This window comes from Balearica regulorum, chromosome 15 (genome assembly GCF_011004875.1).
Source record: "Balearica regulorum gibbericeps isolate bBalReg1 chromosome 15, bBalReg1.pri, whole genome shotgun sequence".
Lineage (NCBI taxonomy): Eukaryota > Metazoa > Chordata > Aves > Gruiformes > Gruidae > Balearica > Balearica regulorum.
Window position 1 is genome coordinate 10,990,058 of NC_046198.1, and position 26,270 is coordinate 11,016,327.

Consider the following 26,270-nt stretch of genomic DNA (forward strand, 5'->3'; position numbering starts at 1 on the left):
CCTCAACTTCCAGCTTTCAGATGCTGCTGTGCATTTGCCTGCCAGCCTGAAAACTAGCAGACATCTCTGTGCCAAAGATACTGATAAACTAATCAACTTGCTCTTAACTTCCCCTCCCCCTTTTCTTTTCTTAAAAAGAAGACTGAAGTCCTTGGCTCTTTTGTTCTAAGGTAAGATTTTGTTTCCAGTCTTACATATACTTGCGGCTCTTTTTCGAATGTTCTCCACTCTCTTTAACTCTTTCTTAAAATGCTATCCTCAAACTGGGATAACAAATACAGCCACACAATGGTAAAATAATCTCTCTAATCTCCCTTGATATTGTCCCACTTAATGCTCAAAATTCACAGAGCTCTTTTGACACAGTGGTGCTGCAACAAGGCACCTATTCAGTTGACTGTCTGCAGAGCCACTAGAAAGTCACTCTCTTCCTAGTGGAGTCCTTTAATCCAACTAGGATGGACACCACTCTTTAGTCCTGGATGGAAGATTCTAGGATTGCCCCAGCTGTTTACTGGCACCCCCAGCCTACTAAGCAGCCCAGATGCCTCTGCTCTCATTACCTGATCCTCTTTGTTGCTAGCAACTTCTCCAACTTAAGTCATGTGCAAACCTCAAAAGTGATCAGTTGTGTTTTCTTTCAGATCTTTGCTGACACTATTGAACACCAGACATCTAATGAATCAATCACTATAGGACCACACTTAACACCTGCCTGGTATGACAACTGCACTAAGACTAGTTAGCTAGTTTTTAAATCTATTGTGTGATTCCAGTTTCTTAATGAAACTTTTAGTGCCAAATAAAGAATTTAAATACACATCAGCACATGACTGTAGCAACCAAATTTGTAATCTTATAAAAAAAAAAAAGGTAAGGTTTGTGTGATCATCTCTATTCCCATAAAGCTACGGATATTGGTTTCAATTTCACTCTCTTTACATTCTTGAGCAAGTCCCATATCAGCCTGTCATTTATTTTGAGTGGAATCAATACCTGGCCAAGAGACCCCAGAATTACTGGAGTCATCTACTTGGGACTTTGAGTGTCAGTGTTCTATAAACTTTCTTTCAGTCCTCTGGAAGTCCCTTTGCTATTGCAATAGAAATAGGATTATTTAAAGGAAACACCCATCCCTTTTAATACTGTAACCGTAGCTTTTCATTTAATTCACAGACTGACTGCGGGGTTATCACCTCCAGGTCTGAAAGTCAGCTGCCACAAACCCACCAAAAGGCAGGCAATTGTAGCAAATGAAGCTTTATTTTGCAACGGTTCAGACTTACTGTGCTGTCAAATATGGTAATGTACTTCGCACTGCAGGATATACAGCAGACTGTTTATCTCCTAGAAGCCAACTACCTTTCACAAAAGGAGTCATGGAATGAACCACTTACTTATTATCATTGTTTAGACTATCCGTCGGCTGCTGGTATTGCCCGTTCATTCTGCTCTCTTTACTGCAACACACACACACACAAAAATCCAGTCACTTAAAGCAGTGGCTTCCCAAACCGAGGAAATAGGTTTTACATGACACAGCCTGTTTGCCGAATCCAGGTCCTTATTCAAAAGCACAATGCTGCTTAGCAGCAGAGAAGGTCTGCTGATTAGGATGCTAAAGATGCTTTATTTGTTCTCATGGCAATGCTACATAAGAAACACCATTTCTCCTCCTGGTCAAGGCTTCTGTGCTGCAAATACAGATCTGTTTACGTCAAATGCCCTATCCAAAAAGCTTAAAAACAGGTTAAGAAAAGATTTGTTTTTTAAACCTGGAAAAATATCTAATTACATCAATCCTTTATCCTGTGATGGGTCAATCATCCTGGCTCTGACTTGTAAATTCATTTTGTGTTTTGACAGCAGCAATAGGATTATGCCGTTGATTTCATAGCCGATGAAATTCAGATTACTGAGTTATGCCTGCTGATTATCCCATCTATATTCCATTATGCTCGATACTTTTCATCAGCAGAGCCTGTTCTATCCAGGGAGAATTCACCACAGATGAACAGGGAAGTCTCAAAGTCTCCAGAATATTCTGGAATAAACCATATCTTCTTGATATAACGCCATTTAACAGAGCTTCAGGGCTCTCCTTTCTCTCCTGGCACAAGCATCTACTTTTTGGGGAGGGGGGGTTGGAGGGGATGGGGCAGGGCAAGCTTGAAATTACTAATAAAATTTTAGCATCAAATAGAGCCCCTGTGTTACGAGATGCCTATTTTGGGGCTTTCTGCATTACTTCAGACATAAATGAAGTCTCAATATCCTCTTGCGTATTTGAATGGAATATCTGACAAATACTCATTAACTGAGCTGATTAAATTCTTTTCATAAAGGTGTATTTATATACATGTCCTGTCTTTGACAAACCTGGGAGGTGGGACAAGTCTTACTGTTTTTCTTTAAATACCAATTAGAAATATCTATTTTAATCTCACCTATGGTTTTTCTTCTTGCAGCATTCTTTAAACAGAAGTTGAAGGTACAAAACAAAAAACCCCAGATTTGCACGTGTGCAGGAATAAAGAGGAAGGTTTTTTATAACTTCAGAAACACTAGGTTAGGCAGTACGTTAGGTCTAGGCTGCCTAATTACATAAGATGACTGGTGGGTGGGCACTCAGATGATGGGACCAAAGCAGAGATCTGAAGGCATGATGGATCTGAGTCTATAAATTTAACATGCAACCAGAAACATAACACACATTAATTAAAAAAAAAAAATTAAGGTTTAAATATAAAGCCTTTTCTGACACACAAAACTCAACAGTTTATTACTTTAGAGAAGATGCACATTTCAAGGAGAAGCTTACAGCAGAAGTATCATCATACATACTGTTCTATAACCTTGATTCAAGGATGTTCCATGTTTCATGATGCACATGTATGAACTGGTAAACAGTTCTGTCCAGGTCTTTGGGGGATTTTGAACTTGGTACACACCTGGAAGCCATGAATGGTGTCATGTCCAGCTCCAGCGGAAATGAGACATACGTAGTGATCTTTCGCCTCAGTTTGGCTGAGTGTTCAAACCGCTGGAGACAAAGTGGAAGAATTTTTTTTTCTTTAGAGAAAAGCTAAGTTTTCTGTCTTTTATAAATGTCCTAAGCTTAGGAACAGTAACATGAAAACATATTAGCAGTCAGTATCCAGGGACACCCCCAGATTTTTTCTACCAACTATGTGGGCTGGGAACCCCCGTGTAAATCCTAACGCATTTCTACCTGGAAAATAAACCCCAATTTGTGGGGGAAAAATACAGTATTAATTAGATTGTTTACTTTAATATCTAGACATACAAATTTATTCCCAACTGGCATTAAGGAAAAATATATTAAACAGAGAGAGTACACACAGCCTTTACCCAAACCAGTGTTCATTTGTACTACGCACTATTCAAATATATGGCTGCAGCCTACACTAGCACACAAAACTGGTGACAATGAGAGCTTGCCATCAGATTCACACGCTTAATCCACCCATCCAATCGTCTCAAGTGACAGGAGTCAAGCCTACACAGGAATACCAATTCAAATTAAGGCAAAAATGGAATATGATAATAAAAAAGCCTTGTCCCCTCGCCAAAAGGAGCCTGCGATACCCACCATCCTCCTCATCTTCTCAATTGAACATTAAATGGAAAGAGGAACAAATAACAGAGAGATGAATGAGTTTCTATTTAAAGGCAGCTTCTCTCCCCATTTCTCAGAAATTCTGCTCTATTTACACTTCAAGTTAATTATTTTCCAATTGTGGTGCCATAACAATTCCCTAGCAACAGATCCAGACGTGAAAAGCTGAGACTTCTGTAATTCTTATCTTTTGTGTTTCTTTTTTGCTTTAACACGTGAAATGAAATTTGCATTTTGCATGGACAGGACAACACAATCACTTAGGAAAAGTAATTTATTTTCAAAAAAATCCTCAGTCATTGTGGATAACACAAATACTGAAGTGAGTGTAGGAAAGGGGTTGAGCACATTCACATTGCCCTGCCCAAAGAACAGAATCACCTAGGCATATCTTGCCAACGACTCTGCAATAATGAAATAAAAATAAAAAGTAAAGTAAAAACAAGAACCCAACACCCCCAAAACTCCCCCAAAAGCCAAGCAGCCAGCCAAGCACTCCTGAAACCTCAAGTCACTCATGCAAGAATGGTCTTCAGGAAGACCACAAACAGCCAAAGAACAAAGGAACTGTGCTACTATCTATATTCAGGCTACTATCTTTGGCATATCACATTGCATATCGTCTTGGTTAATGCTCAAGGTGCAACTGAAGAACTGCTGGTATATGGGGATGAACATCTGAAGGCACGATTGTCCCTAACAGTCTGAAAATGCCTCTAAGTTACAGGAGAGGCAATTCTTTCCACCTGTAACACCTTTTTCCAGTAGAAAACAGAATCAATCCTTTCTCACAAATACAGACCTTCCTACGGCATTCTGTTTTCATGTCAAGCCCTCTGCATTTTATTAACAAGCTTTTGTACAAGCCAGATTTTGAAAATAAATTTTAAATTGCTGCTATGCTGGATACAGAGTTTGTATGTAATTTAATGATTCCAAACTACAATCATTTCTTGAATACAGTCTGTGACTTGCTCAGTGAGACCATGACACTATAGTTACACAGATTATTAGATTTTCCAGTATGAACGTACTGACCTAGCTCAGAGAGCTACTGGAAAATAAATCAGAAAAATTGCCTGCATTCTATAGCAAAGTTCAGCACACACTTTGCCATGACAGCTACAAGATAAAGGTCTACTTCCAACACTATTAAAGATACCCAGGTGTTTTACCAAAGTTCAAAGCCTAAAAACCATGTAAGAATTGAACAACTGAATGAAGTCTCTGGAGCAAAAGGCTGGAGTGTGTGTTCTTTCAATTCACCATTCCCCAACTGGAAAGGGAAGCAATACAAGCCTTCATTTGTACACAGCACATAGGCTGGTGTTTTAAAATCTGTTTCCAGTCACCATGGCCGTAGGTAAAATGCTGTTTTTCTTTATGTAGCTGATGTGACATTAGTATCATCATCAGATAAGCAGTTTCTTGAAACACTGGTCATAGTAAGAGCTGAGGCCAGTGACCATCAGTTGCTGCCTAGCAATGAGAGGACTTCGTCATTCTGTCCCAGGAGACACTCAAGACCTTAGAGGTCTGCATCTGACAAGCTCAAGCAGATCAAAGATGCAGTTAAATTACCATGGTGGCTGCTTCTACAAAGGCCTGTGGCATCACTTTTCAAGGACCCTTTGCCTTTTGACACAGAATGACCTTCATCTTCTGCAACAGCTGCTTACTTTGCACCACAGTCAGACTCTTTATATTTAAGACATAAATTGTACAGGACTAAACTATCTGAGGGCACCAATCATTCTTCCAGTAGAAGTGTAGGGTAAAAGTATTACCATCCAGGATGAGTAAGTGTTATTGGAGATTGGGTTCTACGCTGGCTCTAGTATCGTACTAGCCTTCCATTTTGTTTCTAGATTCCGATTAGTTAGGTTCCCACAAACATACTGCAAAGCCACATTATAGATAATGTAATACTACCTTAATAGAAAATCTGGCTGGGTGTGCAAGCTGTTCTTTGTATAATTTATAGCATAAAAGATTAGTCGGTGAAAGCCAGAAGATACATCCAGGAATTTAGCTCACCCTCTCATAGAGGAATACATGTCCTCTGCTCTGTCTGCCCCCTGTGAACTTACTTTGAGATGAAAACAGGCCACAATGGGTAACTTCTTCATAGTGAGTTGTTTGGTAGATTCCTGGTAGCTATGGCAACCACTACATTTGATTTTGGCACTGCTTCCTAGATGTTCTGGCCTTGTAAACCTGAAAAAATATTAAAAAGCAAAGGGATACACAAAACGATCAGACAATTTTCCACACATGCTGAAAACACTTCTTTTACTTGTGGGTCACTGGCACCACAAAAGACAGAGTTCACGGCTTAAGTGTCATTTTGAAAAAACCCAACACATAATAAAGTGCTATGGTTCAGATATCCAAATCTGACATTTGTCATTGCTCTGCTTGGGAATATTGCACTGAAACGCATCAGTGTCTGAGAAAGGAGCTAAATATATTCATCTCCTACAACAGGACAGCTAATTTTCATACAGATAGCAAAGATCTTTTGTTTTCAAACCCAAAAACATTGATATGGAAGTTCCGAAGCAAGATGACACAAATTTTGTGCTCAGCTGCATGCTATCTGCAGGACACTCTTCTAGCTTGTAGCCCTCCAGGGCTAGGATCAAAGCTCTGAGATGGAAAGGGCTGTAAACACAACACTCTTTTCAAAATACAGCTATCTTCCAAGAAAACCCAAGTGTTGACAACTAGAAAAATCTCTTTCAAAATTTTCAGACAGAACTGCTCAAGGGAGCTATAAGAAGAGACCATTACAGAATAGGGAACTGCTTAGAGAAAATATACTACACCTCTATGTTCTCACAACACACTAAAAGAAAATATCTCACATTTTTTCAGAAACTGTCAGCCAGAAAACGCCAGGAGGATGGACTGACTGCTAAGACTTTTCCTCCAAGTTTAGACTTCCACAGGGCAAATAAATCATCTCCCCAGAGGCTGCTTTACAACCAGGATTTTTGAGATTAAATATTTTGAAATATAATTGAACATTTTACACTAATGCACACACTAAGCACATGAGGACAACATGGGATCAGCTCGTCACTAAGTCTACCTCATCTCATTCAGTTTATGGCCAGTGCAGCCTCCAGCATTAAAGTGATCATCACAGTGTCTTGGTCTCCCCTCTTGTTTGCAGAACAAAATTTCCTTCAGCTAGCCTACATACCACCATTCTCGTGTTTTGGAGTTGTTTTCTGATTTTTTTTCTTGTCTCTGTAAAAAGGCTTATAAATTTGTTGGTTTTGTTGTTAGGAGTGCCTACATCTTTCTGATTTTTGCCATATTCCTGCTCAACCCTTCCTTCTTCAAACCAGCTTCAAGTTGCACTGCCACACTGGTTCACATGAAGTTACAGACCTTCCCTGTTTGACTCTAATATTCACCCTGCTTGCTAACTTTTGAGTAAAAACCTAGACTCATCCTCTTTATCCATTAGAGTTCAACTTCTTTCCAAATTCCATACTCTACCAGAGTATTTTTGAACCTGAATGTTTTTCCTTCCCTATCATCTCTCTCTGATTCTACTAATCCCCATATTGAAGAAAATCACCCAAATTTGACCGGTTTGCCTCTTGATGCATTCCTGCATCATCAAATTTTCATTTGTACTAGTTCCCTTATTTTCTTAAAATTATTGATCTTAAAAGTATCAAGAAGGTTAGAAATCAGGTGTCAGAGGCTGTGACTTTTTATTTCAGAAGGATTAGCTCTGCCCCAGGCTACAGGTAACCTCTTCCTCAGACAGGTATCTTTGTCAAACATCTGCATTTGCCACAAGAGAATGATTTCAGATCAGCTAAAAGATCCCAGTATATGAAGCCATATCATTCTCTCCAGTTACCTGTTTCCAAGATGCCTAAGTTTCCTGCTCAGAATTACCTTTTCTTTTTGAAAGCTCCATTCCTTTAATTCTTAATGCCATCCCCGCAACTAAGCTCACAGTAGCTGACCCTCAGCTCTGCTTAGAGCAAAATCACATTCATACTTGGTGTTATAATTTAGACAAATATTAAATGCATTGTGAACTCTTTATGTGCTTGTTTAGCTGACAACCAAGAACATGGAGACAGGCATCAGTGGTTTCAATCGTTTAAAACCACATCGCCTGGCAGCAGCCAATGTAAAATCTGGGATTTTTTGCATCACATGGCAACTGGTTTTGATTGCTTATTTTGTTAGGCCTGCTGTTGCTCTGAGCCTTCTTTGCATTCTCACTTTCTCTTATGCAACAAACAAAAATACGTATAAAAATGCTCTTTGGGAATAATGCCATGACAAAGCATCACTTACTCCCATTGTTCAGTGTCACCTGGAGAACAGAATAAAGCCAAATTCTTTTTACCCCACCAAAATTGTACTTGTCTCATTTCATACCTTCGCAAGCAGTCTGTGAGAGTGGTGGTGCCCGATACATGGCTTTCCCCATTTACGACACTGCCATCACTCCCTGGACTCAGTGGCCAGAACGGGGTGGAGGAGCCTGGCAAATCCAAACTGATGTCCCAAAATGGGTCTATCGTTGTGGAAACGCCACTATGAAAAAGAAAGTTTAATAAAAGTTTAAAGGAAGTAAAATTAACAGTCTCTCTCACTGTAGGATGCACACGAGATACTTTTAAGAACTATGGGGATCTACATCACCCCTAGAGGGCACTCAAAGATGCCAGAAAATATAGTTGCTCCAGCGTGTTTTCCCACAAGGGATTGTTTTTCTGCATATTTAAAAGCCAAACGTTTTAGGAAATGTATGTGATGTACTAAATGCAAAATATAGGCATTTAATACATTCTCCCACTCACTGGAGCCCTGTGACTCAAAGTGCACATGCAGGGTTACTCAGAGATAGAGGTGCTGGCCATACTCCTGACCAGTATAAACCAGCTAACACCTCTCCCAATAGGTACGTGCATGCAATCCAACTAGTTTAGAAACACGGTTCTCTGCTCAAAACATGGAAGATGGTGCTCAGGACTACTTCAATAAAGAGAGCTCCAAATACTTCTGCTATACACTAATGCACTGAAGTAAGCTTTGCAGTTCATATTAGCATCTCTTACAGCATTTGGAATTTGAGAGGCCAAAGAACAACTGTATCAAGAAGTAGCGTATGTTCTCGATCAGATTTCTCTACAAGACAGCTGAAGACAAGCCAACAGCTAAACTATGGAAAAACCTTCTCAAAATTTTAACTTGTGTTGACTCAAATCTTTTCTTCCAGCATTTACATTTTTAAGAGAAGTCCAGAACTTCAGAGCTCTAAGCTCCTAGTTTGGAAGCGTTTTCTGTTTGCATTCATAACTCTTAATTTTTTGAGTTCTCTCTTCCTCTAAAACTAGTGTCTTTCACTCTGCAATCTCATTAAGCTTACAATATTCTGCCTTTTCTCCAGCTTGATTTGTGCAAAAGTTGTCAATTTTCAAAAGAAAACTTCTTTTGTTGAAGTTTCATCAATGCTAATATTGTGTCATAACACATCAAGCTTTTATTATCATATAAGGATTCCATGGCTCTACGAGGCAAAGAACAAAATTTCATACGTTTGCCTTACAGTAAATCTTCTGCAAATCTCTCCAGGAAGCTGAGAATAAAAGCAGATCCAAACAAGCACAGCACAACAGTCCATCTGCGGGACGGCGTGCGTAATTATAAAGAATGCAAGACAGAACAAAAAAACAAGAACTCTGACTTCTGCACTATGGCAACACCAAACATCTTGAAAGAGAAGTCATCTTGCTCCAGTACACAGAGCAGAACAACAAATACATTTCTCCTGACTCTTGTAAAACATTCACTTGCTGGCACCTGAGATTATATTTGTATCAGCCTCTTTGAAACCTCTCCTGATGATACACGAGGCTCCTAACTGAAGGAAAATATGGCTGCACATCAGAATATTCTTCAAATGTAGCAGCAATTACATACTTTCAAAACCAAAGATATCTTGGAAGTCTTTTCCTTATGAACTTGGGAAAGACCAACCTCTTGCAGACTATGTTTGTAAGACTAAGTTTATGTCCATAAGCCTGTGGTACTTTCCAGGTAGCTTTTTTGGTATGTCTTAATATATGACAGTTGAATAGTAATTAATTGCATTTAGCTGATCCTGTATTTAAACAGTTCTTGTCTTACTGGAATTTCGCTGCTATTTTATCGGTATTCAAGAAAGAAAAGATTCAGTACACTGTTGCACTGGAGGGTGTACAGCTTCAAATCAGAAAAAAATTACTTACTGGCAGACTTGACAGGTAACATCAGACTGCAGTCCGCCTGTGAAGATTTGGTCTATGATGCAGTTACAGTGGTTGGGGTTGTTGGCCTTCTTCCCATTATCATCACCTGGAGAAATGCAAACACAAACTCAGAAGTCAAAAATCCTCCTAGGGAACAGTGGTTTGTCTTGGACTGTCTCTCCAGTAACTCTTTATAAGGCAAATTTATAAACATACTGCAAGTTCACAGCGACAATATGGAACCCTAAAAATGTTGTGGATTAAAGAAAAACGAGGAAACAAGACGAGAATTCCTAGCAAAATACAGAATATAATCAGAACGTGATTAAATGCAGTTAACTCCTGCAGAGGTGAAGCTTTACACCGTATCAGCTGTCAGCCAACCCTTTTTCAGGGTATAGCATTATCTCCCTTTACAGAGATTTGCTTTGCACTATCTGGTGTAAAGATCAGTTCCTAAGACGAAGGAGATGCCAAAGTGGTTCATGAAAAAGACCATTTAAACTTCACTTAGGAGGGCCACCGTGAAACATTTGTATCTAAACAAATGGCCAGCTCTTTACCACAGAAGCACTAATTTCTGCTGAGGTGAAGCATTCAATAGCACATTACTTTCCTAAATGAACACAGAGAAGAAACGTCAGCAGATGCTACTTTTTAATTCTATCCCAGGCAACTTCTGAGAGTAGAGAGAGAGGAGGAGGTTTGTTAAGACCCATTAACCCCCAGCCTGCTGCCTGCATCCTGTCCTTTCAACATAAACATGTCCCTTCCGTTCAAGTTTTCACCAGTGAGAAAATGAAACATGTCCTTATCTGAAGTGGGAAGATAAGTGCTGTGTCTTCCTCCAGCTTCTTCAGAGACATGGCAATCCCCTAAGTTCCCAAGGGGCACAGTGAACACATACCCATCTTCTAGGCATTATGAACTGTCACTGCAAGTCTTAGAGGCACGGCAACTCATTTTTATGATTTGAAGTGCTGACATTAATACTCTGGTTAGCCTAAGAAGCTGATTTGGCCTAAACAACCAAAAATTTCTTGGCACAATTCTCAGCTTTAAAACATACTCCTTCCGTTCCCTATAGGTGAACTAGGAGTGATACTCTTTTCCTTTGATTTCTAAAACTGTACTGCTTATTTCCTTGGGTAGGATAGATGCAGTTGGGTTTGCTTTGTAAACAAGAGATGCACATACAAACTCAATCACAGCAACAGCTAATTATTTTGTAAAGAACATCTTAAGATGTCTCCCAGTCTCCTACAACAGAAAGTGCTAAGACAGAATCAAGTTTTGCCAGATTTACTAGTATTTTTAACTTACTAGGAAGTATTTCAGTTTCAGAAATTAAATACCAAGATGCTGACTCCTCAAATCAGAGCTTATTACTCAAAAATAATTCATTTCTAGTCAAGTATGTCAAACACACACCTAAAGAAACTAAAAGCATACGGCAAAACCCCACCATTTTTCTCGCATCTAAGTTGATCTGGCTGGAGTCTTCCTCAGCAGAAAGCAATGCGATTTATTTTTTTTCCCTCCAATGAAGCTTTAGAAGTTTGTTGGAAAATATTATGCAAACTGACAGAGGTTCCACCTGATGATACTAAGTGTGGAAAAGCAGACCTAGGTGATACCTACTAAACTGCAATGGGCTACTTCAGTTAATTAGATCCTAAATGCCTCAGAAAAGCTCTTGCTCAGCTGCCCGCTTTAGAAACTTTTGTCTGAATTGCCAAGAAAAGCATATTGTTTCCTTAAAATGGCTCTTGAACAAAATACTCTAAAATTAGATTTCAAATGTACAAGGTTCAAGCTGGGGGTTATCGGACCCAATCTCAGGCATTTCTTGATGGGGATTTCAGCTAAATCTTACTGAACTTGAGATCTTTTTAAAGTCTCAATTATGCTAAGCTAATGAATAAAGCATACAGTATAGAGACTGTACAAGACATTTTTCACCTTTAGAAAAAGATCACTTATAAGCTTTAAAGACTACATGTGGATTTTCAAAAGAAGAATTTACTGGGCTTTATCCTTGTTTTTAAAACTCCACTTTTTCTTTTTAAAGGAAAAACATGCAACTGCCACATCCCTGTAATCTCACCCTTTGAAACATTATCTCCCCCTGTTTTGTTTTGAGGGGGCAGAAGCAGAGAAAGAGTGTCTCGAGATTTTCCACCGGACCACAGGTAACATCCCTGCTGGACACCTTTAACAGACAGCCATTTCCACCTACGGGAGAGAACGAGTACTCCCTTTTCAATTATACAAGTCAATTAGGGTGAGTGATGAGGGGTCTCAAAAGAGTATCCTGTGAGCTTGTTCCCAGCAAAACAGAAGGGCATTACCCACTCAACATTATTTCCCATGACATTTGGTTGGAGAAGACGAAAAAAAAAAAAGATTACCACCTACTCACACTTGTCAATATGTAACAGATGCTGAGAGGAGGTATATTATGCAGCTGAGAACTAGAAGCCGCTAGATTGCTGTGCTCAAGTTAAGGTTCCCTTCAACATTTCTGTCTTACAAAGTAGGTTTTAGTTTTGTACATTTTTGTTTTTAAAGCTGGTCATAATTCCGACTAGGGAAATTAGTAGCTTTTTGTAAGAGATTGGTCAGCACAAATCTAAAACCAAAACTGAAAATACATCAATGTATACACTAATGTAATTATGAGAATGGCAGAAAATTGAGTTTAAAAGTTTGGATTCAAATTAAATGCAACTCTTTGTAAAAGAAAAACAGAAGTCACTACTGCATCTGTGCAATAACTGAGCATATTAACTTGTGTTCAAACACATACGCATTTAATATACTGCTAAAGGTAAATCATACGTAACAACCCTAAGAACAGCTATAGATTACTTTTTAATATTGCTGTTGGTTTTGAAATAAAGAAGTTTTGCCTCCAACTTCCATTATGTATTTTAAATAAGAAGGAATTAAAAAATTGCCAGATTTTAAAAGGTGCATTTATCAAAACAATACATTATGTTAGCTTTCTGCTTTACTTCAGCCCCCACTGACCTGAACATGTGCTCGTTATTCTTTATGACAAAGCAGTGTACACATAAATTTATATGGATCATAGCAGATGACATGTTTCACAAGCATATGCTTTATCAGTTCCTAAGAATATCATGCAGAATTCACAGAGCAGGATAGTGTTTTAGTCCCAAATCTCAGCTCAGCATCCTCTAGCACCAGGCTTTAAATTTGCTTTCTAGCGGTCCTTGTTAAAGATGAATGCAAAACGCTTCATGAAAACTACATAAATGAGGAATAATCAGCTTTAAAGTACTATGCTTTTTTTGTTAGACAGCTGAGTAACATTGGCTGAAGAAAGTTTGGGATAAAAATACAGGATTACTTCAATTTTTGTATCTTGCTTTTTGAGCCTCTGAGTACAAATGCCCATCTCTACCACTCTGCTGCTTGATTGTTGTTGCTCTTGCAATAAAACAAACAAACAAAACATACAGCCAGTGATTTCACTGGGCTGAACATTAACTTTTGAATTGCAGTCTTGCTCCATACAAGAAAATAACAATTCTGGTCGAAGTTTCTCCAAGTTTGAGTATATCTGAGAAAGTTAGTAAACTACAAAGTGTTTGGATGACTGGAACCTCACTCTCATGGGAGTTTGCAGAATTAGAACCCTGAATTTCTTCCAGAGCACCGATAATTAAGATGTATCTGTCATGTTAACTAAAAGCTGACCTAATGCTTTACAGACCAGGCAGAAATACCCATTATTTACATTCCTTTAACAAATGAAGAGCCCTGGAATTCCTGAAGGATCCCACATGAAGAGTGGGGTTTACCTTTTAGATGTTCTTCACAGAAGATCTAATAACACACTCAAGAAGCAACATATTGATATCTGATCATTTTCAGCATCTTCTATAATCCAAACACATTCAGAGACCGAAAAACCAAAGTTGCCATGCATTTTAAAGATCAAAAGCAATACATACAAAGAAAGTGGCCACTACCTACACAGGAAGGCTGTTTATATCATAACTCTAGTGAAGAAGCTAGTATCTGATGTAGAGTAAGGTCCTGAATTTCATTTGGAAGCTTTTGCGGTGAGAAGGACCACAAAGGCAAATGTACAATGACACTGCAGAACTCTGAGAGCTATAAAACCAGCAAGAGAGACCAGAGCAGCACAAAATGCAGCTACAACTTTAAGTATCACTTATAGTAGCAATGTTGGAAAAGAATTCAGATTGAAGAAAGCTCTTGATTTTTTAGTTGGAGTATGCATTTAAGGACAGATCTTGTGCACACTTTGGGTGAATGGTAGAGAAAAAAAGAGTAATTAATAGCTTAGGGTTGGGTTTTTTTCCCCACCAAAATACTACCTTCCACTTAGTCCATCTTTCTCCAGCTGTTGGAATGAAAAACAGTGATGCATAGGCATAACAGACTGGATTCCTTTTATTCAGAAACATTTGATATTACTCCAGCAGCACAGAGGAGCCCTGTAAGTGCTCACAATATGCCCTGAACAGATGCCACAGCTCCACACAGCAGTGCTGGCACAGAGAGCCATCACCCCAAGACCTGATTTACACAGGTGATCATACAGGTATCCTGGGCTTCCAAAACTTCAGATGCCACTAACACAAAGTATATATTCAACCAGCCCTAAAAAACCAACCAACCAAAACAACACAACTACCTGGGCCAGCCAGCCCATATAATAAATCTCAGGACAGTTAATTTTACACTTCTTAGGATGCAATCTTACAAAACTTATCTTTAAATGCACATCAAAATCATGCATTTTTCCTAATTTAGGCAGTGACAGGTATCAATAACAAACATTCACAGCTTTCTCTGACTTGCATTAGGACACTTCCTTGAAAGTTGAGTAAATGGAATGGAAAATGGGTAAGTGACCAATGTCAGCCAAATACCACTGGATATTTATACAGTTCTTAGCATAAGGAACACTGATTTACTTTGGTGCTTGAAGCCTTGGTGAGCACAAATAATATCCAAAGCTAGGGGGTTTTGGACAAAATTTTCCCCATGACTTTATTTTACTTCACTGTGTGTTAATTGTAGAACTTGATTACTATTGACTGGAAGCTTTAAAAGGTTTTTTGATTCAGTAAAATAAATATTTAATATTGGCAGGGGAGGGCATTATTTGCTTATTGTACCTTTAGGACATATTCTCACTATTAGTAATAATATTTTACATATGTATACTTCACATGTGTGTCTGGTGTGCATACGTAAGTATGTAAGTGGGAGAACTTTCTTGTTACAGAGTAAACTAGTTTATTCCAAAAGTGGTTTATCATGACCATACTTGAAATTCTGGTTTAGATGAACTGGTTTGGTTCCCACACAACTGCTCAACCACTTCTTTTAAATTACCTTGATGTGGTACAGATTATTTAACCGTGGTTTAATAAAAGTCCATTTCTTCAGAAACAGAAATTTAAAAACCTAGGTGCACAGATGTCAAGGATCTAGTGCTAATGCCTTCCCACTAGTACCACTGCAACAGCTTAGTTATTGTCCATGCAAGAAGCTCAAACTTAAGGATATCCATTAAATAACTGAATTTCAGTCCTTGTATAGAAAGTAAATGGTACCTTAGCCACAACCCAAGAAAGCTCAGTACTAAAGGTGCAAAACTCCCTAATTCGATTCAAACCAGCTGAAACCATTATGAAACTTGCTACCAAGGCAGAAGTCAATGTTTTTAACACATCTGTGATATCCAACCAGCAGTAGAAGAATCCACACACGCATGCGCACACTCTTTCCAAAGAATGCCTAACATAGAAATTTTTTTCAAAGTTTTAGGACAGATTGCAGTTTCATTTTCATTCAGGCCAGAGAGGCCAAATAGAACCAAGAACAGAGAAACTGCTAGGAAAGCTTGATTTTGTGGGTAACTGCAGAAGATATATCAGATAGATTCTTCATTTAAAGCCAAACCACACTAAGAAAAAAGCCTTTTCAGATTCTTTATCAGTTTGCAAAGAGCGCAGGGACCTTTATTGTTGCATGTTTTTTCTTTACAATTCTGAGAGGAAAATACTCCTTCATGAACTGATCAGGAAATACAGAAGAGATACGAACATCATTTTATATCAAAGATGATGGGAAAAGCTTCAAAATTTGTTAGATCAGTGGTTCAGAAATTTTACAGGAACCATAAAGTATTTCTGTTTGCAGCTGAGTTTATTCAGTGTTAAGAATTGAGAGATCAGTATTTGGACAGACTCTATTCCTTACAGTACTTCAACACTAGTTTCATTAAGCTTATTGAATTTCAGTTAGTGGTTGTCAAATGACAGACAGTAACAATTACAAAAGAACTGTTCTATGTACTCCTGTCCTTAGAAGTACTCTTTTCGGAGAAGGCTCTTTTGGAGGGCATCTATTACGAATGTGAACAAGCACATCTGCTACCATGTAAGACTATTTCAAAGATAAAAGCAAGACTTCAAAATGTTTCAAAGAAGCAGCAGCAGCCTTCCCTTTAGTCCTCTGATAAGCCAAAAAAATAACCTCTAAGTGCCTTTTCTAAGAGTACTAGAGGAAAGTTGAGTGCTTTATAGCTTATTTTTAGTGACTAATGATTTTTTTGTTTGTTTGTTTTGCTAGTATCAACTCTACTATTTTCCCCTTACAAGAATAGTAGAAACTTCTGTGCTTAAGTGAATCAAGCTAGACCAAACATTGGCAGATTGGGAAATTTTCAGTTCAGATTTAGTTCAGTTAACTAACATGAAATACATAATTTCATATGGTATTACCAAATCAATTCAAGACTTTGATACTTCATCTCTAAAAGCATGTCACTGAATATTTTTACTATATTGCACATTTATATATACAGACTAATATAAGATACAAAAACAAATACTTTTTTTTCTTATTCACATTTCTGTAAGCAATTGGACATCATAAATACAGTAGAATAATATTTAAGCAGAACAGCCATAGCCTCCCCTATGTTATTTTCATCAGTCCCATGACACACTGAGTAAGAGTTCTAACTACCTCAAGTATAAATAGAATTAAAATGGCAATTTAAAAGAAAAAGACAGTGACTCACAACCAATGAGAGAACATCACGATGGTGATTCAAATCAATGTACAGGCTTGTCTGCTGCTAACTCTACGTAATTTTTGACATTGGGAATGTTTAATTTATTTAAAAGTCTTTTTCTTTAAGTCTACCAAACATTTTAAAAGGAATTTGCTAAGACTGGAAGACACTACACTTGATTTAAGAAGAGATTGTTCTACCTCCTTTTGATCCAATATTCCTTGTTGATTGAAGACCCAGTACAAGCCTTACCTTTGCAGTGTCTGTGTAGCACATCTAATGCAGCAATGAGGAACTCGTGTGCATCTTGTTGCTCGTACCCTGCTAAATGCCGTGCATGAGTCCATACCAGGTGCAATAACCTATATGGAATGTGAGGAGATCGGTGCCCAGAGTAAAACTGCTCAAAGCAAAGAAAAGGACATGACTGTTAACAAGTTACACAGCCTCAGTGCATTTAATTATTAAAAACTTAAACGAGTGCAATTAGTCGAATATATTTAAACCATTTAATTCTGATAGTCTTAATAATAAAACAGCTTTTTATCACAGACTACTGAAGAAGTGATCTCAGAACTGAGCACCTCAATTTTCTCCCTTGAAATTCCTTCATTTTGTGATGGACTAGCCTAAAGTTAAAAAAAATAACAAAAACCAAACAAAAAACACGCAGGGGGACACAACACTCAGAATTTCCTTACCGATATCTGGCTTTTAATAAAATAGCCTAGGAAAAAAACGCCCTTACATTTGCAAGAGATTACAAATTACATGCCCCCAGAAAACAGGACAAACGCTGAAGATGAGAATATCAGATGCCAACTGCCATCCAGCCCCTGACCCAAGCCAAGGTACCTTTCTGCATCCAACGGCTGCGCTCAGTCCTACCTTAGGGAAAAATTTACAGGCAGGATAGCAGCCTCATGGCAGTGTCAGCCTTTCACTTTATAGCTACAGCAGCGCAAGGCTTTAGAAACAACTTTATTCAGCAGAGCTGTTTGCAGAGATGAAAGGACCACCTCCTTCTTCCATCCCCAAAGTCAGCTGCCCGTTACTGCTCCTGCAGGGTGTCACTGCCCAGAGATCTGGGTCCCGGACCGGGTCCTGCATCTGCTTCTTAATCTGCTTCAGTCAAAATCTGATGAGCTGGCTACAGCAGTGACTGAAATCGCCCCAGGTGATTTTGCCAAAAGCATATTAGAGTGTGTACAGACAAATTATTCAGTCAGCAAAACTGTGATGTGAAACACCACTGCAGAGTGGTGACACACAGCTGGGGAGGTAAATCAGCACAGAAGAGGAGGACAGATAACTGTCTGTAGAAATTTATGGCTTTTTTGTTGCCTTTTTAAAAAAATAAAAACCAGCCAGGTCCTACTTAAAAAAAATAACCGTCAACCCCTCTTCCCCCACTTAGGGTCTGTGTTTCCCTGGGTTGAGGTTCAGCTCTGTCCTTCACCCTCTGCATTTCCATCCAAGTGCTACTGCTGCAATTCTTTTACTTTCATCTTCTTAGGTCCTCACTTCTGCTGCCAATTCTGGCACCCAGAGTCTGAGACTAAAGCCAACAGTCCCTTCCTGAGCAAGCTGACTTCTCTGTCTGTTCGAGAACCCCCGTACTGCGACACCAGTTCCAAAAGCAAAGCAGAGATGCTTGTGGTATCCTGCAGGGAGCCAGAAAAGGCCCAGAAGAGTTTATTCACTTGGCCCTCAGGTTGTATTTAATGGAGTAACATTTATTTTTAGTAAGTGAAAATTTGTAAGTCATTTTGCCTTCCCTAACCTTTGGAAAAGGTATTTGCCAGTAAAGGTTGCCTGCAACACTGCAATTATGTTTTGCCAAGATCCTATCAAATCAATGGCAGTTTATTTTCAGTTACTCTTCCCAAACAGAAGACAGTAAGCAGCAAATATACAGAACAAAAATAAGATTTAAAACCCCAGCAGTACATAATTTCTCACTCTCATTGGAAAAGCAGGCTTCCTTCCCCCTGTCCAGTCTCTGAGCATCTTACATCAGTGCAAGCACAGGCATTGTGCTACAAACCTGCCTAGATAAAAATATACTGTATTTTAAGGGACAGGTAGGCAAAAGGTAGTACAACCTTCTCGTCTAGTCCTCACATCTGTAGGGTTTTCTAAAGGGTTTTAGTGTATTTCCTTGCAAAGAAATTTCTTTATCGCAAGCTCCATTTTTTCCAAACAAGAAGATATACCTCTGCAGCCAAACACCACAAAATGCTTCTATAAATAAAAAGATCAATAGTTAACTCTGATGCCAACAAGAATGACACCAAGGGACTGGAGCAGGAGTATGGTAATTGAAATCTGCTGACGCAGCTGCTGCTCAACATAATTCAGGGAACTGCAGCAATAAAACTTCTCTATTCTGTCACTCCTTACAATTAGTCCCAGAGCTCTCCGGTCATTTTAACCAACAGCACTCTCCATAATTACTCTGCTGCAGACACTAGACCTGCCAGCAGATTTCACATTCTCTAGTGCTTCATTAGGATTAGAAGACTCTAACAAGAAGCTTCATCAAATTATTAGCTATTATCACACAGAAACTAGAAACAGACCTCGTAAGAATGCTGTTGAATATACATGGAAGTGATAGAAAGCTTCACTGTTCTAATAAATCAAAAATTAAACAAAAGAATTCTCAGCACATTCAATAGCAATATTTTAACTGGAATGTATAAAACATCCATCCCATCTCTGCCATTTCCTTGTTGCTGGGAAGACCAGCCAATCCGAGCTGTTCCAATCCATAAAAAGGAAAAAAATCCATGTAAAGTCTTATTCAATCACTACTATACAAACTTTTTCATTAAAGTGGCAAATATAAATGATGATATTTACAAGTCACCTTTAAAACACTTCAATGGCACACTTCTTCCAAACATAAACCAATTTTTGCTTAAATTTGTTTTCAATTCAGCTGTATCGGTTGTTTATATTAGAGAGAACTAGTTCAATTTGAAAAGCTTGGTAATACACTATTTAATTGCTGTTCCAGGAGAAAAAAACAACAACAAAACCCACACAAACTAGGATTCAAAACCTCTATTCTTATACACAACCCAAGTTATCAGTAACTTTCGTTTTTTGCACTTAAAACACTTGCTCTCGGATTCTAAAATGAAGAATCTGTAGGGGATTTAAAGGATTCTAGGCTTTGTATTTTGCATTATTGTTACCAAAAATACACAGCTACCAGTCAGATTTAAAACAAACACACACCACCACACACATTTGCATTCTTTCTCCTCCTCCTGCCAAAACCCACATGCACAGAAGTTTCCCAATTATGCGAACAAACAGATACATTTGATCTACCCTGAACATGTATCAACTAAACAGTCTCTGAGCTTTGTAATCAAGAATTTATAGGCATAAATCCTGAATCGGGCTCCAGTCCAATTTAGGAAGCTAAAACCTCCTCTTAGAAATTGGTTCTCAATTAAGACTTTAAACGCACTGAAAATTTACAACGGATAAAGGGAGTGGGTAATACATGTGCCTTTCAGAAGAACGAACACCAACTGGAGGTTTCCCAAAGAGCAATGGTTCAAGGAGTCAGAAAAAACATTCTGCTTGCATGCACTCTGTATGTGCTATACTTATTTTAGAGAAAAGATTTTGCTAAATCGGCACAATTTCGGTGTTTTCCATTACAAAATGGAAGTCCTCTGTCTATACAAAGAGCCTTAACTACTTTTTGTCCCTTTTACTTTTTTTTTTTTTTTTACTTATTTTATATGTAAGCCATTGCAACACTGTACCATCTTAAGGTACTAAGCCATAAATCATCTCGTTCCTTTTCCTTTTTGTCCTCACTTCTCAACTCTGTATAGTTGTGCTGTGCACTTTGATAGGCTCACGAGGATGAGTAATGATGGGAATAAAGGCAGTTTCATTCTTTACATCTTGAGTGGATGCACTGCATTCTGCTCTACTGCCAGGTATTCTTGCTATTCCAGTCACAGACTACACCAAGATACATATCGGCTAATCCTACCATCCTGAATGGTCACTCTGTAAAGGGTTTAGATAAACCTTAGGGTGTGGACCATCTTGAAATTAATTTTCATTGGTGAAGCAAAACCAAAACACAAATACCAGTAGGTAAAAAGTAGTGCACAAACCCTTTCAGCCAAAAGGCTCAATGAACGGATTCTGTGTGTTCTATCTTCCCTCCATCCAGTTTCACCACTATCTGTTAATCCCAAATCCTTTTCATTCCTTTTCTTATGCAGTGCAATTCATGTCATGATTCTATTGAGAAATAGGTTTCAAGTAGCACAAATGAGAATGTTAATTGATGCAGTCAGGTATTTTTAAAACAAACAGAGCTTCAATGCTTGTCATATTCGCAAGGAAAGCTACCAGGAAAAAAACCCACCCCACAACTCAATTCTGAAAGCCATCTGATACTCATTACTCACCATCAATCTACTTCAAGGTGGAAGAACTTTGTAGCTTCCCATTTATCACAGAGAAATCACACATCCTATATAACTAAATCATCTTAAAAAAAAAAAAAAGGAGCCAAGTGTTTTCTGTTTAAGAAGCAAAATAGCAACACTTGCTTATTTATGTATAGTAAGTTTCATTTAATGTTCAAAACAGTCTCTTTTTTTCTGGAGAGTTCTTACTGGCATGCGTTCACCAGATCCCCTGGCATTCCATTTGCCTCAGATCACACCTTCAGAAAAGAAGGGTGGAGGGAAGATGAAGTTAACCCTTGCCCTGATCGTTTGTCACTGGGTAAGAAGCCTTGGGATAACTACATCAGTTAATCCCGGTGGGAAAGCTAAGTGAAAACAAGACAGAACCTGAACCAAAGTTTCCCCAGTAATTCAATTACAAAGGAATTCTTAACCGTAGCACTGAAATCTCCACTGGTTAGCTTTCCTTCATTCAGACCTCATGTCCGCAAAGACAGCGTAGAAGTCTCTGTTATAACCCCTACATATAGTTGGGGCATGAAAGATAACCGGTCTGCTCCAAAAATGCAACATTTTGGGTTTAATTCTGAATGTATAGAAATTAAAACTCATTGGGAAACTGAATTTTACAATGAGTGCTGACAGAGCTATAAACATAACGTGGAATTTACTGCCTGCAAGTTAAAATATACTGAACTGGTTACAGACACCACAGTTCTGCTCGTGGAGGACTAAGCTCAAGTTTTACCTCAAGGTGGTTGAGTCACATTTTGATGTTCTCCCACAGCACTTAGCTGCGGTATCTCAACATGGAAGTAAGAACAGAGACTACTGTACTGCTATCTTTACAGTCTGCTATCACAGATATGGTTCTTCCCTCATTCACATACCCTCACGTTGCAAAGCATTAATTATTAGAACTAATGCAAGTGTAGGCATGAATTATGATTGGGAAAAACGAAGGTTGAGATTCCCAAAGTTGTGTGTGAAATTAAACTTGATTACAATTGAAACTAATGCAAATGCTGCATTTAAGCCCCATTTGGGATAACAGCCTGTTCTTTGTTACGTGCTTGTACGTAGTCTAGCAAAAGACATCCTAGGCCATCATCAGGGCTCCGCACAGAAAAATGGAAATAAAAGCCATTACCTAGACAGTCTCGATCTTTCCTCCAACCCCTCAATCTCTAATGTAATACTCATTTTCCCCTTCCCAAGGGATTTTTTTAAAAGTGCATGTGTGTAAATAGAATGTGGTGATATTCACAAGAATGAGAATTTATACCACAATTTGATGAAAGGATATCAAGATTATAATAGTACCTTTTTTTCAAATAAGCAAATAAGTTTCTATATTGACAGTGTACAGAAACTGGTATTTCTATATCATGACTGATTTTTTTTATCTAGGCAGAGTGGTATTTCCCCATTTAACTGCACATCTGGTTTCAATAATCTTGCAGCTGCTACTTATTGGTATGCCTGCCTTCTGTTTTTATCTCCTTTCCCAACAGACTCAGGAATAATTGAAAAATAAATCAAAAAAATAAGAAGTATAACATACAACTAATGACTGATAAGCAGCATGAAAAGTTGCAAATTCACATGAGTGCTGAGCAGAAAATAACTTTGTACTGGAATGGCTACGGGGACTTTACATTCCATGTATGTTTAACTCACCTGCAATGACCAAAAAGAATTATCTCTGGTGAAAAGGTACAGAAGTAAAATCAAATTGAAAATCACAAGATAAAGGTAAAGCTATTTTAGCTTAGTCTCAGTTTGAACAAACTTCCATGACAGCACATACACAGAAGACACGCTCTGCGTACAGACATCTCCAGCGATCTTAAATGCTCTGCGACAGCACGTACTATAGCTTTTTTTGGGTTTTGGTTAGTTATTTTTTCTACTTACCAAGAACACAGACCTATCACTGAGGGAAAGGCATAGAACTAGATTTGTTTCTTTTAAAAGACTCATCTTAAAACTAGAAGCCCATTCCTAGCCATAGTCCTGACATTACTGACATGGAACTAAGGTAGTTGATAAAGCTCTGACTATTTATTAAGACTGCCTGTCTCATACAGCACAGACTAGACCTACAGAGAAAGGCACATGGCAAAGCCAGTCACCTGGGTGAGAAAGGGAAAGAGCAGCTCATACATGGAAGATACAAACTGTACCAACACATTCACTTTCCTACATCCTCCTGGCCATTAATGGGTTTCCACGGAAGAGGTGACGGCGAAGATGTTTCTCCCTATTAGAAAGCACTGAATCAAGATCTTTAAAATATTCATGCAGACCTACATAATCCAGTGCCTTAAACCACAAGGTGATATGCTGTATAGTATTGCTTTATTCTCATTCCCATTATCACCCAAAGAGCCTGTGACATATTTTCCAGTTACAACTTGCACCTTTAATTAAAGCACACGTTCAGCTTTAGGACTAAAGACTTGCAGATCAGTCTCAGAAGAGCAGGCAGCACTTTAATTATTTCCAATACCAGTTTTGCCTAAACAACGTGACTTAAGAATACGACTTAAGAGGCCAATAGTTTCCTTTTCAGCAGTTGGGTATTTTTGACAGTAGGGTCTCACTCAATCTTTACTGTTCCGTTTTGCCACACCTTGAAGGGAAACAATTTGCATTCCCTTTATATTTGCAAATAGAACACAATCCCTTTTGGGCTAAGAAACAGCCAGCATCTTTGGAAAGGCGATGCTATTGTGGCAAATGGCACTCACCTCCTGAAAAAGCGTAGACATTTCACAGACCAGACATGAGCTGGGGCTTTGCATTTCACATTTGTGCCTGTCGGAGAGGAAGAAATCTCGCAGCAGTGGAGTGTGGGTAAGTGCCTGGACAATACAGTTCATAAAACATGTGTTCCCAAGATTGATTAGCCCTCGTAGACCTATAAAGACAGAAGGGGGAGGGGATGCATAAGCATTATCAAGTTAACAAAATAGTATATTTGCATTTTTATATAGTTTTCACAATATTGCCAGAGATTTACTGTATATGCACAGCTCCAAGTACACAGTTTTATATTGCTTTAGGTAGGCTATTGGTTTTGATGTACTCAAGTCACAAGCTGCCACTAGCAATTGTTTTTTAAATTTTCAGAAAAAAGAAAGGAAATCTCAAAGTACAGCAACACCAATAGCATTATTTTGCAATGGCTGTTTTGCCATATGTCATCAACATGTGCCCCCTCCCCAAGCTGATATCAAAGTGCAATAACAACAACTGGGAAGTCACTACAGTGAGAAACCAATAGATTTAAATAAATCAGTAAATAAGTTTTCAGATAGTTTAAAAGGCTTTCCCTCATGCAGGTCACATTTTTGTGCTGTTGTAACACACAGTTTTTTGCTGTTATAATGCAACAATCATCTTTCTAAGACAGGCAGCAAAGGAAACAGCCTGACAAAACTGAGTCAGGCTGCGACATCCAATGAAGACTCAGCATATCCTTTTTTTTTTGTGTACAAAACCCGACATTCGAACAAGATAACCTTAAAGAGAAACTCCGAACAACACTAGTTCCACACTTGTTTTAGCTACGTTAAACATTAATCTACAGTATACATCAAAAAATTCAACTTGGCATAAGAGGATTCATCACACCTTAAGTCAAAACGTTCAGTAATGCCCAGAGACGATTTCTTGTGCTTGGAAACCAAGACGCTTAAAGGAAAGCTCTTTTGTTGCACAACAGAAGAGAGGTTAGAAGTGGGGAAAGCTTTTCAGTCATTTGCAAAGTCTAAGTGAGAAGAAAAACATGCTCAAATCCTCGAGTATTCTTCCAAAACGTTAACATAATACCACCATACAGGAGTGCTAAACAAGAAGAGCATCAGGTGGACAAGAATGCTTATTTTTAATCAAAAACTTACTTGGAAACAAGATAAAATACACTGACAGATACAATTCTGGTATTAATTTAAAATTAACATAGTCCTCTTCTGCAATATAAATGGGATTACTAAACAAAGAGTGAACAAAAAAACCCAGGATTACTTGACAGAACGAAGAATTTCCTTGCTGTTCCATAGTGGGGGGGAAGTATCAGCTGGCAATGCTGTGGTAATTAAAAATGGTGCAGTTCCCTTGCAGTACACCAGATAGTGCTCAAAGAGCCATTTGAGCACTTTCAGCAGGAGGAGGTGTGGTCCAGTTGCAGTGTTACCAGAAACGGCACTACATCAGCTGGAACTGCATCCCGAGCTGTAGGCGATGGACACAGAGCCCTTTTACATTTTCTTTCCTGTATCTAATGCAACACTGTCCTCCTTCCAACAGCTTACTCTTGCTTCTATTTACTCAAAGTGCAGGACAGTTTCTCATTACATTATAGTAACTTCTACTGGGCAGAAAGCTTATTGTAATGATTTGCTTTATTTTCATGCTGAGAGGCAACAAGTGTATGCACAACATTAGCAAAGTGTTGAATAGTTAATTTGTTGTAGCAGCTTGAAATACGGTGTGATGCTTTAACTTTGTACACGATCCTATTTCAATCCCCAGTCTACATGTCCTCACAATGTCACAACAGAAAGGTGTTCGTGCTGTGCAAATAGAGAAATATTTGGTTGGTACCTCTTGCCTACCTCTCCCCTGTATTCTCCATTTAAAACTTTTTTTATCTCAATCACAGACTGTGCAAACAGAAGCCTGTAAGGCTCCCTGGACGTGCCTGAGATGCACCATGGTATTCCAAGAAGCAGAAGAGTCTCTCCCTATTTCTCCCTGGAAAACTCGCTTCCTCTGGTTAGTGCCAGAATTCAAAGTCGGCTTTCACG

General features: G+C 38.6%; 1 protein-coding gene across 6 annotated transcripts in view; it reads right to left on the reverse strand.

Annotated features, from left to right (window-relative positions):
* The window catches only part of USP22 (ubiquitin specific peptidase 22), a 112,079-nt gene that overhangs the window by 3,457 nt on the left and 82,352 nt on the right, over positions 1 to 26,270 (reverse strand). For all 6 annotated transcript variants that reach the window (XM_075768096.1, XM_075768095.1, XM_075768098.1 and 3 more), the window contains 7 exons: positions 24,210 to 24,379; positions 17,255 to 17,402; positions 9,913 to 10,018; positions 8,057 to 8,215; positions 5,731 to 5,857; positions 2,952 to 3,043; positions 1,398 to 1,460 (listed from right to left, as the gene is read on the reverse strand). In XM_075768096.1, the coding sequence (XP_075624211.1) occupies positions 1,398 to 1,460; positions 2,952 to 3,043; positions 5,731 to 5,857; positions 8,057 to 8,215; positions 9,913 to 10,018; positions 17,255 to 17,402; positions 24,210 to 24,379 (865 nt within the window). The remainder of the gene's footprint in view (positions 1 to 1,397; positions 1,461 to 2,951; positions 3,044 to 5,730; positions 5,858 to 8,056; positions 8,216 to 9,912; positions 10,019 to 17,254; positions 17,403 to 24,209; positions 24,380 to 26,270) is intronic.